Raw genomic sequence first — 15,714 nt, 5'->3', positions numbered from 1 at the left:
CTGGAAGGCTCATTAAAGCGGACCACTGGGCCCCCTCCCAGAGTTTCTGACTCAGCAGATCTAAGGTGGGGCCCAAGATTTTGCATTTCTGACAAATTCCCCAGTGATGCTGGTGCAACTGGTCCAAGGACCACATCGGGAACCACTGATTCAAGGGTGTGAAGGAAGGTCTTTCCAACAAATGCAGAGAGCCTTTCTCAGCTTCCCCCAAGGAACCTTTCTCTGACCAGGGAGGAAGAGAACATTAGAGTAGGAGTCAGGATGCCTGGGTGTGTGACACGAACCGCTTGAGTGATTTGAGCCAAGGTTCTTGCCTTTCTGAGACTCTGTTTCCTCACCTGTCAAATGGGTCCAGTAAGAGGACCTATCTTGTGTGGTTGATGTGAGGATTAAATGAGAGGGTGTCTTAACAAACAGCTCCCTGACTCCGGTAGTACAGGAAATGCCACATTTCTCTAACTTCCAAATCAGATATACTGTAAGATTGATGAGAAGTTCAAGGTCAATTGTTTTGCAAAGGTCTGTCCCACTCCCTTCCATGGATGGCACGAGAAGCCCCAGGGCTCAAAGGAATCCAGCAAATAAGACCTCACACCATCGGGGTCACTGCTGTTGCCGATTTTGTCGGTGTCCTTTGGAGGAGAGGTCTCTGCGCTTTTCCACTCCCCTGTGTCAGGCTGGTCCCGGGTCCCTCACAGCTCAGAGCCCCTCGTCACTGGGATCCAGCAGAGGCACAGGCCTCCCCACCATACTGTCTCCCTCTCGTTCTCATTTCAGTCCTCAGCCTTCAAAGCACGAACACCTCCCTGGAAAACAGTAAAAGCAACAAGAATAACAGCCAGTTTCTTCCCCCACAGTGACAGTTTTCTCATGGCAGTTTTCTGGCATGATCTTTTCATTCTTCCCTGGGCACATCCACAGGAGCAAAAGAAATGCCAGTTCGTTCCTCAGTAGCTCACCCTGTTATGAGTACTTGGCCCGTGCTTAAGACACGGTAGCTCTTTATTACTTTACTTTTTCCCCCAAGTCCTGCGCTCCATCCCCGCTAGGACTTGCCCTCCTGCTGGCCACTCTCCCTCCTCCTGCCCTGCCACCCCCTTATCACACTTCACTCGGCCCATCTGGGGTGTACCTGCACGAGGCCATTGCTGGCAGCCAAGGGAGACCCTGGGGGCTGGAGAAAGCAGAAGTGATTTGGTAAGCAACTTCCTCTCTGGAGGCTGCATCTTCCTGTCGCCCACCTTTCTCCAGGTTTTGCTTGGACTCTTGCCCACCCAGGAGAGAGACCTGCTGCCCTGGTCCTTTGGTGCCTTCCCCAGAGCCATGAGTGGGTAGAGTTCAGCCCATGTCCACAAGCCCGACATCTTGGTCTCTTCTCACCTCTGATAGGAGCCCTCCTGTCTGGCTCCCAACCTGTGTTGCTGGCATCCCCTCCCTGGCTGGGGCCCCCTTCCTCCATGCAGCCCCCACCTGCCTAGCCACACCCCCAGTGGTCTCACTCAGCTCTGCCCTTTTAAGCGTGGAATGAGCTGGACGTCCACGAAGGTAGGCACTCTGTCCTCTTGGCCGTCTCATTTTTAGCCTGTGGAAGGTAAACTGTGAGCAACCGTAGGCTGGTTGGTAAAGAAAATAAAGCCCAAGGATGCTCAAGACAGGAAGTGGCTGCCAGTCAGTGTGGGTTGGAGAAGATACATGCTCCTGTTTGCGTGTGTGGTTCATCTACTGGCCCCATTAATTCCTCTCCCTGAGCCTCAGGTTTCTCATCTGTGAAATGGGGCTAATAACTGCCTTATTGAGGACCAAGCGTGTGGCATCTAGTTCAGTGCTAAGCAAATATTCACTTAACCAGTCAGTCAGCATAACTTAACAAAAGCTTGCAATTGTCCAGGCCAGTTGTGTTAGCTGCCCCACCCTCTGGAAGGTCTGGGCTGAGCTGGGAGAGGGCTGTGGGCAGACAAGGGATCTGCCTCTCAAGGGCAGCCCTGGGAGGGGCATAAGGTTGGGGGCTTGAAGAAAGAGCAGGACTTCAACAGGCAGAGGGGTCAATTCTGGAGGTCAGAAGTCTGACCTGGGTCTCATTGGGTTAAAACTAGGGTGTTGGCAGGGCTCTTTCCTTTCTGGGGGCTCTAGGGGAGAATCTGTGTTCTTGCTTGTCTAGCTTCTAGCGGTCGCCTGCACTCCTTGGCTCGTGGCCCCTTCTTCAAAGCCAGCAACAGCTGGTCTAGTCTTTCGCACATCACATCACTCTGAGCTGACTCTCCCACCTTTGCTTCCACAATTAAGGACTCTGGTTACATCGGGTCCCCCCAAATTATCCAGGATAATGTCCCTGTCATTATCCTTAATTCAGTCTGCAACCTTAATTTCCTTTGCCACATAACCTAACATATTCACGGGTGCCAGGGATTAAGGGATACTTTGGAGGAGCATTGATTTGCCTGTCATAGTCCCTGCCCTGTTCTAGGGGATGAGGAAGTGAGGAGAAGGACGAAGGAAGCCCCAGGTGGCTGTGTGGTACCCACCGGCCCTTCATTACTCCAGCCTCTGGGTCACATCCTCCAGCCTTGACTCACCTTTGCCACCTCCCTACTACCACCACTGTGGCCCCATTACTAGCGAGTCTCTCCCAAACCTCGCACTCCTTCTGAGTGTTGGTCATAATGGTCATTAAATAAAGCAGCATTTCTCCATTTCAGCACTGTTGACACTTAGAGCACGTTGTTCTCTGTTGTGCGGTGCTGTCCTGCTCATTAGACATGGTTTAACTGTATCTCTGGCCTCTACCTGCTAGATGCTGGTAGCACCCTCATCCAGTTGTGACAACTCCAAATATCTCTAGACACTGCCGAATGTCCCCTGGAGGACAGATTGCCCAGGGGTTGAGAACCGCTGAAATCAAGCCTTTGATGTTTGTCTTCCTTACTAGATTGGGCACCCAAAGAAGGAAGCCCCAAGAGGGTGACACCCCATCTGTCTTGCCCGTCCCCATGTCCCCAGCACCTGCATGGTGCTCGGCATTTACTAGATGCTCTACACATACTGGTTTAATGAATTAATGAATTTTGTTAATTTTCTTTATTTTTAAAGTTTTTGGTGTTAATTTTCTTAATGGATAAATTAACCTATAAAAAAGTATGTGTGTGTGTGTGTGTGTGTCTTAAATAGACTCCTGTTGCCATAGACTGGCTACCTAAGAATCGCCTGGGGAGCCTCTTACGTAGCCCGACTCCTGGGTTCCGATCACAGAGAGTTGGGGCTCAGGCTGATGGGGTGCAGCCTGGGAGTCTGTATTGTCAAGAGGGCTTCACCAGTTCCTCAGAAAAGGGAAACATAGAATTACCATATGACCCAGCAATTCTGCTCCTAGGCATATACCCAAAAGAATTGAAAGCAGGGACTCAGATATGCAGAGCAGCAGTATTCACGATAGCCAAAAGGTGGAAACAACCCAAGTATCCATCAACAGACAAATGAATAAACGAAATGTGCTGTATGCACACAATGGAGTATTATTCAGCCTTAAAATGGAGTGAAATCTGACACTTGCTACAGCATGGATGTACCTTGAAGGCATCATGCGAAGTGAAACCAGCCAGTCACAAAAGAGCACATCTTGTACGCTGTCACTCGTGAGGTCCCTAGAGTAGTCCAATCAGAGAGACAGAAAGTAGAAAGGTGGTTGCCAGGGGTAGAAGGGAGTGGACGCTGGTGTTTGATGGGTACAGAGTTTCCATTTGGGATGATGACGTTCTGGAGATGGACGGTGGTGACGGTTGCACAACAATGTGAGTGTGCTTAATGCCACTGAACTGTACACCCACAGATGCTTAAAATGGTACATTTTCTGTTATGTATATTTTACCACACACACAAAAGTGCTTAATCCCAGCCAGATCTGGGAACAAATAGTGTGGGAATCAATGGGAGCACAGGGGGTGCAGACTGGATGAGTTCCTTTTTTTCTTTTTTTTAAACATCTTTATTGGGGTATAATTGCTTTACAATGGTGTGTTAGTTTCTGCTTTATAACAAAGTGAATCAGTTATACATATACATATGTTCCCATATCTCTTCCCTCTTGTGTCTCCCTCCCTCCCACCCTCCCTGTCCCACCCCTCCAGGCGGTCACAAAGCACTGAGCTGATCTCCCTGTGCTATGCGGCTGCTTCCCACTAGCTATCTACCTTATGTTTGGTAGTGTATATATGTCCATGCCTCTCTCTCGCTTTGTCACAGCTCACCCTTCCCCCTCCCCATATCCTCACGTCCGTTCTCCAGTAGGTCTGTGTCTTTATTCCTGTCTTACCCCTAGGTTCTTCATGACATTGGTTTTTTCTTAAATTCCATATATATGTGTTAGCATACGGTATTTGTCTTTCTCTTTCTGACTTACTTCACCCTGTATGACAGACTCTAGGTCTATCCACCTCATTACAAATAGCTCAATTTCGTTTCTTTTTGTGGCTGAGTAATATTCCATTGTATATATGTGCCACATCTTCTTTATCCATTCATCCGATGATGGGCACTTAGGTTGTTTCCATCTCCGGGCTATTGTAAATAGAGCTGCAATGAACATTTTGGTACATGACTCTTTTTGAATTATGGTTTTCTCAGGGTATATGCCCAGTAGCGGGATTGCTGGGTCATATGGTAGTTCTATTTGTAGTTTTTTAAGGAACCTCCATACTGTTCTCCACAGTGGCTGAACCAATTCACATTCCCACCAGCAGTGCAAGAGGGTTCCCTTTTCTCCACACCCTCTCCAGCATTTATTGTTTCTGGATTTTTTGATGATGGCCATTCTGACTGGTGTGAGATGATATCTCATTGTAGTTTTGATTTGCATTTCTCTAATGATTAATGATGTTGAGCATTCTTTCATGTGTTTGTTGGCAGTCTGTATATCTTCTTTGGAGAAATGTCTATTTAGGTCTTCTGCCCATTTTTGGATTGGATTGTTTGTTTTTTTGTTATTGAGCTGCATGAGCTGCTTGTAAATTTTGGAGATTAATCCTTTGTCAGTTGCTTCATTTGCAAATATTTTCTCCCATTCTGAGGGGTGTCTTTTGGTCTTGTTTATGGTTGGATGAGTTCTAATGGCCCTTTTAAGCCTCAGAGCCGGAGCTGATGGGGATGGGAGCATCGGACTTGGCTGATTTCTCGAGACGGCGGCCCTTCCCCGGGGGATGCACGTAACCTTTACAGGGGCCGGGCCAGCTACCGACTGGAGGCCACTGTCCTGTCCACAGGGGCAGCCGCCGCCCAGCTCCAGCTCATCCTGGAAGAGAAATGCAGGAAGAGAAGTCCCAAATCTGGATTCATATGTAACATCTCCATGTTTAAATCTTGACACCGGGTTCAGTGAACAGGCAAACAAACCAACAAGCCACACGTGGGTCCAACAGAGCAGCTCTTCAGGCCTCGGGCCCGGGGTGGCGTCTCTTCTCGGTGGCTTGGGCCTCAGCTGGAGAGATTCGAGTTCTGTTTCCTCCTACCGGATGCCGTATCACTTCTGAGGTCTGATGCCAGCTTCCTCTTTGATACCTGGGAGCTTCCTTTGCTTTCGGTGCTCCCGAAAGGGAGCTTTATAGACAGAAGGATGAGCGTGAATGCCTATAGGGTCTGGATTCTGCTCAGGCTGGGGTCTTGGCCCTGCCATTTGTGAGCTGTGGGCCTATAGGTGACTTGCTTCTTTCTTCCCTGTGCCTCAGTTTCCTTGTCTGTCAAGTGGCAATAGTAATAGTTATGCCTGGGAGAGTTAGAGCGGGGACCAGGGCAGGGCAGCAGAAGCGCTGTGAGGTGTGCGTGGATGTGTGATGGTGTGTTGGTGCCGCTGGAGCAAAGAGCACAGTGGAGTTGGACAGGCCATCAGCTGGTGAGTTACACAACGTCGGACGTCTGTTTCTACATCTGTGATATGCCCAGTGATTTCCTCCTCCGCGAGTCATTCTGAAGATTAAGTAAGATAATGTTCAAACAGTGTCTGGCCACAACGTGAGCCCCACACACATTTGTTTTGTTCCTTGGAGGCTGGGGCCTTTGACCTTTGTGGAGGCTTGAGGAGAGGGGGCTGGGGCTGGTTGGCTGGGCTGAAGACAGAACGAGCAGAGAGCTGGGAAATGGATCGTGTCCTGCCCCTCTGCCGTCAGCTCCCTCCCCTCCTTCCTGGCCCCCTGGGTGGGGGTCCTGGTCCCATCCTCAGAAGCCCACCCACTTGCTGTTCAGGAAGGTGGCCTCAGCTTTGCAGGGCAGTTGGATGAGTTGGGAATCTCCCTTTATTGAGATCAGCTCTGTGCCAGCGCAGGCACACGCTGGGCCGGGGGCGGGCCCAGAGCCGAGCTCCTCCAGGTGTCCCTGGGTTGGCTGGCAGGTGGGGGCTGCCCCTGGGGGTTGGCCAAGATCTGGCGTCTCTTTAACTGGCCCCAAACTTCGCGGGTACTTGAGGTGGTGATCACATGAAGGGGGATGAGAAGCCCTTAAAATTCCGAGACGCTGAGGGTCCTAAAGGATTATGTGATCTTTGGTGAGTCACTGACCATTGGAATTTAAGGGCCACTGTGGGGGCAGTGGGCAGATGATGGCATCTCAGGTTCTTGGCGTGGTCCTGGCCACGTGACACAGAGGTGCCTCCAGGTCCAAGTTCCAAATGGTGGTGGGCTCAGGGACACATAGGCTGGAGTCGGCCCCCCCTTGCCGTTTGCACACCTGAGTGTTCTGACATCTGTCCACGGATAAGGTGTGGTAGGGATGATGGGAACACCTGTGTGTGTGCCTTAGGTAGCTCCGTGTGTTCATTGCATGTACGTGTTCATTGTGTGTTACATGTGTGTTCATTGTGTTTGTATGTCTATCATGTGTGCATATCCATTGCATGTGTGTCCCTAGCGTGTGCGTGTTCATTACGTGTGCACACTGGGCAGGATGCAAGGCCTGACGGGGGTCCTTCAGGAGTCCTTCCAGCCTTGAGAAATGCATCCTCTGAGACCCTGGGGTTCGTGAGGTGGGAGAAGAAGGGGCTACCCAGGACAAGTGGAAGTTGAAGTCCTTGTCCCCGACACCTGGCCTCCAGCTGGGGATGGGGACTCTCCCCAGGAAACAAGGGGATAAAATGAGGTGGTGAGGGGGCCGCAGTCCACCCGCTTGTGAATCCATTTCACCAGGATTTCCCAGGCCGACAGGCCTGGCCCCTGCCATCGGAAGGTTGTGGTCGAGTCTGGGGTGAACACCAGGCACCCGGCAGGGCTGCACAGCCTTGGGAGACGCCGAGGAAGAACAGGGTGCCCGGTGTGGGTGCAGGTGTGGAGGATGGGAGGGACCACTGCTGCTGGTTGGGGGGGGGGTGCCCAGGCCCGGGCGAGCCTGCGGGAAGAACACACAGGCTTGATGCTGACTAGGGAGGGGGCGTGTCCCTGTCTCCCAGCCAGGAAGCCGTGCACGGGCTCACTGGGCTGGGACACAGGCTCTGGAGCCTTGGACAACACCAGCATCAGCTCCCCATCTTTCTCCCCCATCTCTGCAGGGGGCGGAGGAAAGCGCAAGGGGAAAAGCAAGAAGTGGAAGGAAATCCTGAAGTTCCCTCACATTAGCCAGTGTGAAGACCTCCGAAGGACCATAGGTAAGCTGTCCTGCCTCGAGGGGGCACAGGGAGGGACGGAGAGGGGAGCAAGCGGCCCGTTAACCGGATCCGTCTGAACGGTGAGTCAGGTACAAATCGATTAATGCAGTAAGGTGATGCCAGGTAGGCGCTCCAAGCTGATGCCTTTGCTAATTGGTATAAAGATGCAACCAACATTCGTCGAGTATTTGGTGTGTGCCGGGCAGGATTATCTCCCCATTACCCTTTGAGGCTGTTATTTTACTCCACTTTTCAGCTGGGGAAACCAAGGCACAGAGAGATTCTGTAATTGGACCAAAGGTGCACAGCTTGTGGGAGGGTGGTGGAGGTGGGCCACACCTGGCCCTGAGCACCCCCCTCGTAGCTTTCCGCCCTTCCTTCCTGGGGCCCGTGGGTCCTGCCTTCAGGAAGCAGCCCCAGGCTTTGGGAGCTGAGGCGGGGTGTTGAGCCTCTGGGCTCCCCTTCCCTGCTGCCAGGGATGTGGGTTCTCACCGAGGAGCTGCCCTGCTCAGTACACAGCCCTGTCCTCTTTATTCAGCACCCACACGGCCAGGCAGCTCCAAGAGTAGAGGGCGCTTGTCTCCCTAGGGGCTGGCACAGCCAAATGCACAAGGAGGGTCTGTCCCCGGCCCCGCTCCGAACACGGCTGTGGTGAGGAGGCTGGGGGGCTGGACGAGGACTCTCTGTGCTGGTGGGAGCCCTGGCCCTTCTCCCCTCTGTGCCCAGGGAGGGGCACTCCCGCTTGTTGCATGAGGGCGTCTTATCTGCTCCTGACTGCTAGAGGTCACGGATGCGCCATACTGTGTTTATTACACTCAGACCCTTTGAGCGTGCATATAGGATGGTGCTGTTACCCAGAACTCCGCAGGCCCAGCTGCTCTTGAGACTTCTGCCTGGGGCACTGGGAGAACTGCCCTGCGCCTGCTGTGGGACGTGAGGCCACTCGTGGCCGTTAGCTTTTCTGAATGGCTTCTCCGCGTGGCCTGGCCTCCACCAGCTCCCCAGGCCAGGTGGGACTCACGTGCCGTCCCAGGCCTGCTCAGTCCTCTCGCCGGGCGCCCCCCTCCAGATCCTTCCGTTGTGCTGTGACAGCAGGTGACCTGTTCCCTCTGTGCGCCCCACATGCCCAGCACGGAGGAGGAGCTCCCTGAATTGGTGTTTATGAAGTGGAAGGGAGCCACGTGCATCCCACAAAGGCAGATGTGAGCAGGGAAGAAGTAGGGTGCTGAGTGGTGGGGAAATGACCTCAGACCCACCTTCCGTCCTTAAAAGCTCAGGTCGGGGTCCCCACGGGGTTCTTGGGGCTGAGAGTGCAGGTGGCCCAAGAGATCAGGGCCTCTGGGTCCAGGCCGACTTGGGTTCAAACCCCACCCGCTCTCCAGCCACCTGACAAGCTACTTAATCTTGCTGAGCCTCAGTTTCCTCAGCTGAAAACAGTGCTCACGAACCCAGTCCGGTGAGACCAGGTGTGTGAAGGGCTTCGCTGGAGCCCGGGACCACTCCCCTTAGCACTTGACTTTCTTCCCGGAATGCACAGCAGCTCCCACTCTGCTGGGCCACTCTTGTGTTGGGGGTGCCCGAGTTTGCCCTTGATCTGGAGGTACGTGGGGCAGCGGGGGGAGAGAAGATGGGCTCTTCTTCTGGGGCTGGGAGGATGTCGGGGAGGGTTTTGCCACTGACAACTCACAAGTAGCCTTCAGAGAGGGGAGAGGAAGGAGAGTCCCTGGAATCTGCCGCCACCCTCCCAGGGCCATCTGGTTCTTTAGGCCTGGAGAGAGTAGGGCCTAGGGGTGGGGAGGGGTGGGGAGGGGTGGGGAGCTCAGATGCCATGGTCTCCGCACAGCCCTGGGGAACCAGACCCTCTTCTCCATCCTCTTGGTCCAGGGCGAGCACGTTCACCAGCTACCACATGCCTTTCCTGGATGCTGAGCCCAGCTTTTTCTCAACAGGCCCAGGAATGGCTCCCACTCAACCTCAGAGCCATAGGGCTGATCCCAGAGACCCTTCTGAGATGTTGATTTGGAAGAGAGAACTTGAAATAGGAGGAAAGGACCCTCCAAAGTGGGGAGCTGTGTAGAGAGGCAGGGTAACTGCGTGAGGGCCAGTATCACCTGGGAGGGGCCCGGCAGGTGGAGCCCATTTGCTTCTCTGCCTTGGGTTAACGGCCTGCAGGTGGTGGTGTCTGGAATGGTCCTCAGGACCCAGCCCCCTCTGAAGGCCACCTCCTCAGAGAATTAAAACTAGCTCCAGGGTCTTTCAAAGCATCCTGCCCTTTTGTGAGGGCACCTCCCACCTCCCCACCTTCCACCCCCAGTTATTATTGGATGTCTCCTTGCCCCTCAAGTGCTAAAGTCTCCTCGAGAAGGATCTTTTAAATTCACCACCATGTGCCTGGTGCCTGCTTACAGGAGGAGCACAATAGTTGTATGAACGAGTGAAGGAAAGAATGAATGAAGTGGTATGAAGGAGTGAACACTGAGCTTCTGCAGTGTTTTAAATAAATGGAAGAGTGTTGAGAGTCATATGAAGAACATTCGTGTACCCGCCACCTGGATTAAAGAAATGTTAATATTTTGCCATATTTGATTCATGTGTCTCTTGAAAATGGAAAACACAAACGTCAACTATAGGACTTCCAGTTCCAGACAACGTGGAGCAGGTGCGTTGTTTCCTATCCCCCCTGACCATGGGCAGTCCAGAGCTTTGGACATCACATATAAAAAAATATAAGAAGATTCCTAAAGGGACCTCTCTGGTGGCACAGTGGTTAAGAATCGGCCTGCCAATGCAGGGGACACGGGTTCGAGCCCTGGTCCAGGAAGATCACACATGCTGCAGAGCAACTAAGCCCATGAGCCACAACTACTGAGCCCTCGTGCCACAACTACTGAAGCCTGCGCGCCTAGAGCCCGTGCTCTGCAACAAAGAGAAGCCACCTCAGTGAGAAGCCCGCGCACTGCAACGAAGAGTAGCCCCTGCTCGCTGCAACTAGAGAAAAGCCCGTGCACAGCAACGAAGACCCAACACAGCCAAAAATAAATAAATAAATAAAATAAAAACAAAACAAGCATTTAAAAAATAAAACAAAAGAAGATTCCTAAAAATGGAGGAAGAGGCAGACTGGCTGGGATCTCAGGATGTGAGGAGTGATGTGCCAGTGAGCTCCTGGCTTTTCTTTTTTGCCTCCCTTAAATCCCAGGGACCATGTGCTGGAGAAACTCACTACCCGGAGATGCCAATGGGTGCAAAAGAAAAGACACCCCCTCCCAAAATAAATCCTGTTCTCTCTAGCCAGCAGCCTGGAAAAAGGACAGCTGAGCTGAGCTGGCCCCTCCAGAACGGTCACACTTCGGCCACAGTTCACTCCAGCAGTGTGGACGCCTCACTGTCTACCTTTCTTTTCACCTATCCTAGTGCCAGACTCAGAGGCCCAGGGCTCCCTCCCTCTCCACGTCTCTCCTTTCTGACACACAGATCCTGATACTTGGAGGTGAGCGAGTTCTGCCGAGGTTCAGCCCCTGACACCAACTCTCAGTGCCCCCCACTCTAGCCCTGCTCCCCATGGGGCCTCCAGGCATTGCCCCAGAAGGGCCCCAAATGCCTCTCACCTTCCAGTTGGCCCGGCTGCACCCTCGTCACTTCCGGTATGGGGGACCCCCCTGGAGCCTAGGATTCGCCTCTGAGCTTTTCTATGTCCGTGGATTCCACCCCATGGGCCCCATCCCCATCTGTCCATCACGGTCCATAAACGGGCCTCTTGTCAGGGTCCCCTCCCCTGGGAGGGTGAGAGAAACGTGCACGCTGGCGTGTGAAAATGAATTCTTCTGTTCTCCTAGAGGGATTGAAAAGACTCTGTGTATGAGTGCAGTGTGAGGAGAGGCCGGGAAAACAGGAAGGCCGCCATAAACCGAGGGGCTGCAGCTCGTGGGGACCGGCCCCAGGGCTCGGGCCTTCCTGTGTGTTTACAGTCCGTCGCTCTGGTGTTTGCCCAGCCTCTGCTGGGGTCCTGCTGGAAGACTTTCTTAAATAAAAATCTCATTTCTTCTCTAGACCAATATACAAACCAAACAGTGGCAAATGCCACATTTATTTTTCTTGTGGACACATGAGCTCACTTTCTGAAGCTCTTTGGGAGGATGTCCCAGAGCAGGCTTTGGGCCAGGGTGATGAGGCCCTTATGGGCCCAGAGGGCCCCGTGGGAAGGCTCTTGATCAGAGGGGAGGACGGAGACCACAAGGACCCCGTTGACTGGCCAGAACAGTGGTCTGTTAAAGCCACACCCTCTCTCGCCCCCAGCACTGCCCTGACAACCACAGGCCATCTCCCCCAGCAGCCAGGGGGATTCTGAGAAATGAAAACGGCACCCCTTGGGTCCCCTCCTGAAACCGCTGCAGCAGCTGCTCCCGCCTGCAATAAAAGACAAACTTCTCACCGTGGCTTATGAGCTCTTTGGTCGTTGCGTGGAGCCTAGGGATCCCTTCTCAGAATAATGCTTTTACATACAGAAAATAAAATACGCAGGGTTGCAAAGGAAACCAGTTCTTTTCAAATAGTTATTAGATACTTTAAAATGTTATGATCTTGAAGTATATGTGCTTTTTTGTGAATAATAAGGCCCAGCAGCTGGTCTAAGAGCTACTGTAATTTTGAATTAGTGAGAGCGTAAGTGATGTTTCCAGATATCTGCAATGATGGTGATATGAATGGGTCTGAGATTTCTGTCGTTGACAAGTCCCAGGCACCGCTAACATTACTGTGGGTTGTTGTCAACATTTGTGACTCAATGAAGTGCTCATTTCCAGTTAGAGGCTGGTGAAGAGAGAGATGACATTTTTCTCCATCCAAGTTCACAGACCCCCTGAATCCTATCCATGGACCTCTTGGCAATGCCCTTCCTACCCTGTCCTATGTGAGCCGGCCCTCACCTTTGTCTCAGTCACTTCCTCCTCCTCCATTCACTTTGCTGTGCTGGTTGCCCTTTTTTTTTTTGGTTGCCCTTTTGTCCCTTGACTACCCCAAGCTTGTCTGGAGCCTGGAGCCTTTGCCCCTGCTGTCCTCTGTCTGGAATGCTCTTCCCCACACTTCTTCTAGGGGGCCTTTAGGTCTCAGTTCAGATATCACCTCCGTAGAAAAGCCTTCCCAACCAGCCTTTAGATAGGAACTATACTTGCCTTCGAATTGCTGTCTGTCACACTGTGCTATTTATGAATGTTCTTGGCCTGCACCCCCAGCTGCCGTCATCCTTTGTTTAGTTGCTGACCTGTGTATTTTCTCTCTCCCTTACTGGACTGGATGTCCCATGACAATACTGACTGTGTCTTGTGCGGGTCACCACTAGAACAGTGTCTGCCACACAACAGAGGTTCACTAAACGTCGGGAGAGTGAACGAAGGAATGAATGAAGTGAAATATTGGAAATGAGGGCTCTGTTTAAAAATTCTGTGACATATGCTTGCCATACCCACATTTAATTTAGCCAGTGGTTTAAAGTCATAACAGTTCAGACTTGGGAGGCACCTTAGAAAGCATCTGCTTTGTCTCCCTTCCCCCACTCCCTACTAGATGATGAGCAGCTCAGAGGGGCAGGTGACCTGGTGGCTCCTGGTCCAGGCCCGTTTCCCCTGAGGCTGCAACTGGAGTAATTCTCACAGTGACGTTAGGCTTTTACGGAATTCTTGACTCAAGGAACTAGAGAGCATCTCGTCTAGCCACCCCTTTCAGACCTGAGTCGGAATTTCAGAGCCTGTTAGACTCCAAGAGGAGAAGTGACCTGCCCAGGACAGTCCAGGCCCCTGATCCTGAGCTGCAGCTCGCCACTCCCCAGCATCATATTGATTTTATAAACATTTTGGCATCAGCCCCCAGCCCACAGCCCCCAGCCCACAGCCCCCAGCCCACAGCAGAGAAACTCAGTAGGTACTCGGAGGGATAGACATTTCTATGTGTCTCTTTTTTCTTTCTTTTTTTTTTTTTTTTTTTTTTTTTTTTTTATGCGTTACGCGGGCCTCTCACTGTTGCGGCCTCTCCCGTTGCGGAGGACAGGCTCCGGACGCGCAGGCCCAGCGGCCATGGCTCACGGGCCCAGCCGCTCCGCGGCACGTGGGATCCTCCCAGACCGGGGCACGAACCCGCGTCCCCTGCATCGGCAGGCGGACTCCCAACCACTGCGCCACCAGGGAAGCCCTTTTTTCTTTCTTTTATCTTCTAAGTATGGGTAGCATGTTCATTTGCTTATTCAGCAAGTGTTTACTGAGCGCTTAAGGTATGCTGTGCACTGGGGAAACAGGCCTGATTCCTGCCCCCGGCCCCCCGAGCTCATTCATGGCTGAACCCAAGAGACTGGCAGAAATAAAGAGGTGATAACAAATTCTGAGAAAGGTCCATGATGGAGGGACAGGTTGCCGAACTAGAGAATAGTGTGGAGGGTCTTCCACCCGTCAGGAACTTCCCTGGAGGAAGTGACGTCACTCTGAGCCTCCCAGGGCATCTCTTTGTGGGAGCTCCCTGGGGGCATGGACCACGTGCTCTCCATCTTGGGGTCTCCATCGCTGGCACAGTGAGTAGGTGGATGGATGGATGGGTGGATGATGGATGGATGAAGTGACTGAATGAATGGATGCTGCCCTCCTCCTCAATCTGGAAACCATAACTGGGATTGGCAGTAACGAGTATTAAGACAGAGAGTCCTTGCCACATGTATCTACTTCTAGTGTGAGCCCCAGATATGAGTAACTGATTTTAGACAGTCCTGGAGGGGAGCAGACAGATCGTGGGAGAAGAAGCGTTCTTTGATATCTGCTTGATGAAACATCAAATAATGGCATTCGTTAGTAAGCTAATTGTAAGATAATTAGAGGGTCCAAATCAAAGAAGTTCTCAGAATGTCCAAAACTTGGAAGGCTGGAACGTCATTGTGAAGATAAAAGATTGTTGAGGTCTGCAAATATTTCTCAGTGACGCAGAAAATTCTGTTGGGCAAAAAGTGTGGCATTTTAATTTATTTAGCTCAGGCTCATTGCATGCTTTTTTCTTTCATTAAAAAAAAAAGAGTATGAGTGAAAGAGTTGGTTATTCCACTGTTTGGCAATATTTCTGTAGGAACTGTCCAAAAGCTATATAATAAATCAAGGCCCCTCCCCACCCCCTGGTGAGGCTGACATTTACCAGGAGGCTGTTTGCAGAAAGTAGCTGCCGCGGTGCCCTGTACACTCACCGATGGATGGGACGGGAGAGATTTCATTTGCCTTGTGGGACAGCGTCTTGCCAAAGTCTTAACTCTTTCCAGGAGCAGAAGCTCTAGGCTATGGGGGATTCCTGGAAGAAAATGGAGACTTTTAACCTTTAAGAAGAAAAACCAAAATACTGTAATAATGTGAAGATGCCTTGAACTAGCCTAGTTTTGACTATTCACCCAGCATTGCTCATGGTCTTTGAACAAGAAGTCAGCCTACAAATATTTGTTGAGCTCCTGCTGGGTGCTGGGCATTGTTGCAGGCCCAGGAGCTGTACCATTGGCCGCAGAAGCAGGGTCGTCTTGTGGAAAGTCACTGGCATTAAGGTCAAACGGTGGCTCTGCTGCTCCCAGACGTGTGACATGGGGCAGGTTGCTTAATTTCTCTGGGTTGTCGTTTCTTTGTCTGTCAAATGGGAGACACTATTACCAACCTGGTAGAACCGTTGGGAGGGCCAGCAGAGTGCCTAGAAGAAGCCATCCTTGTCACGATCATCATCATGGTGCTCGTGATGTGTGGCAAAGGCTGAAGGCCCTTGGGGAGGGCTTCAGAGTTTCCCAAAGAAGCCGAATTGGCTGCAAACGATGAATGTGGCTAGCTGCTTCTGCGCTGACATCTCGTGGGTCCAGTGCCCCAGGGACTCCAGCCTTGGGATCATTTGAAACCTACCCTTCCTTGAGCCCCTGCCTCTGGCCTCCCCTTCCTGGAGGCCACCCTGATATCCCTGCAGCCCTCAGCCCTCCTTCTTCCCCTCAGCCCCACAGCACACCTGTGGAAGCTGATGGCGTCACACTGTGCCCAGATCCCTGGCCTTGTAGGTTTCTTTGCAGGGACATATGGAAGGTTGTACCCCAGAGCGCTAAT

The 15,714-nt window shown here is 52.1% G+C and overlaps 1 protein-coding gene across 1 annotated transcript in view; it reads left to right on the top strand.

Annotated features, from left to right (window-relative positions):
* GRK5 (G protein-coupled receptor kinase 5) overlaps positions 1-15,714 on the top strand; it is a 222,176-nt gene that overhangs the window by 97,698 nt on the left and 108,764 nt on the right. The window contains exon 2 of the mRNA XM_065893716.1: positions 7,523-7,618. Within this exon, the coding sequence (XP_065749788.1) occupies positions 7,523-7,618 (96 nt within the window). The remainder of the gene's footprint in view (positions 1-7,522; positions 7,619-15,714) is intronic.

Source organism: Phocoena phocoena, chromosome 16 (assembly GCF_963924675.1).
Source record: "Phocoena phocoena chromosome 16, mPhoPho1.1, whole genome shotgun sequence".
NCBI lineage: Eukaryota > Metazoa > Chordata > Mammalia > Artiodactyla > Phocoenidae > Phocoena > Phocoena phocoena.
This window is presented reverse-complemented; position numbering and strand designations above follow the sequence as displayed.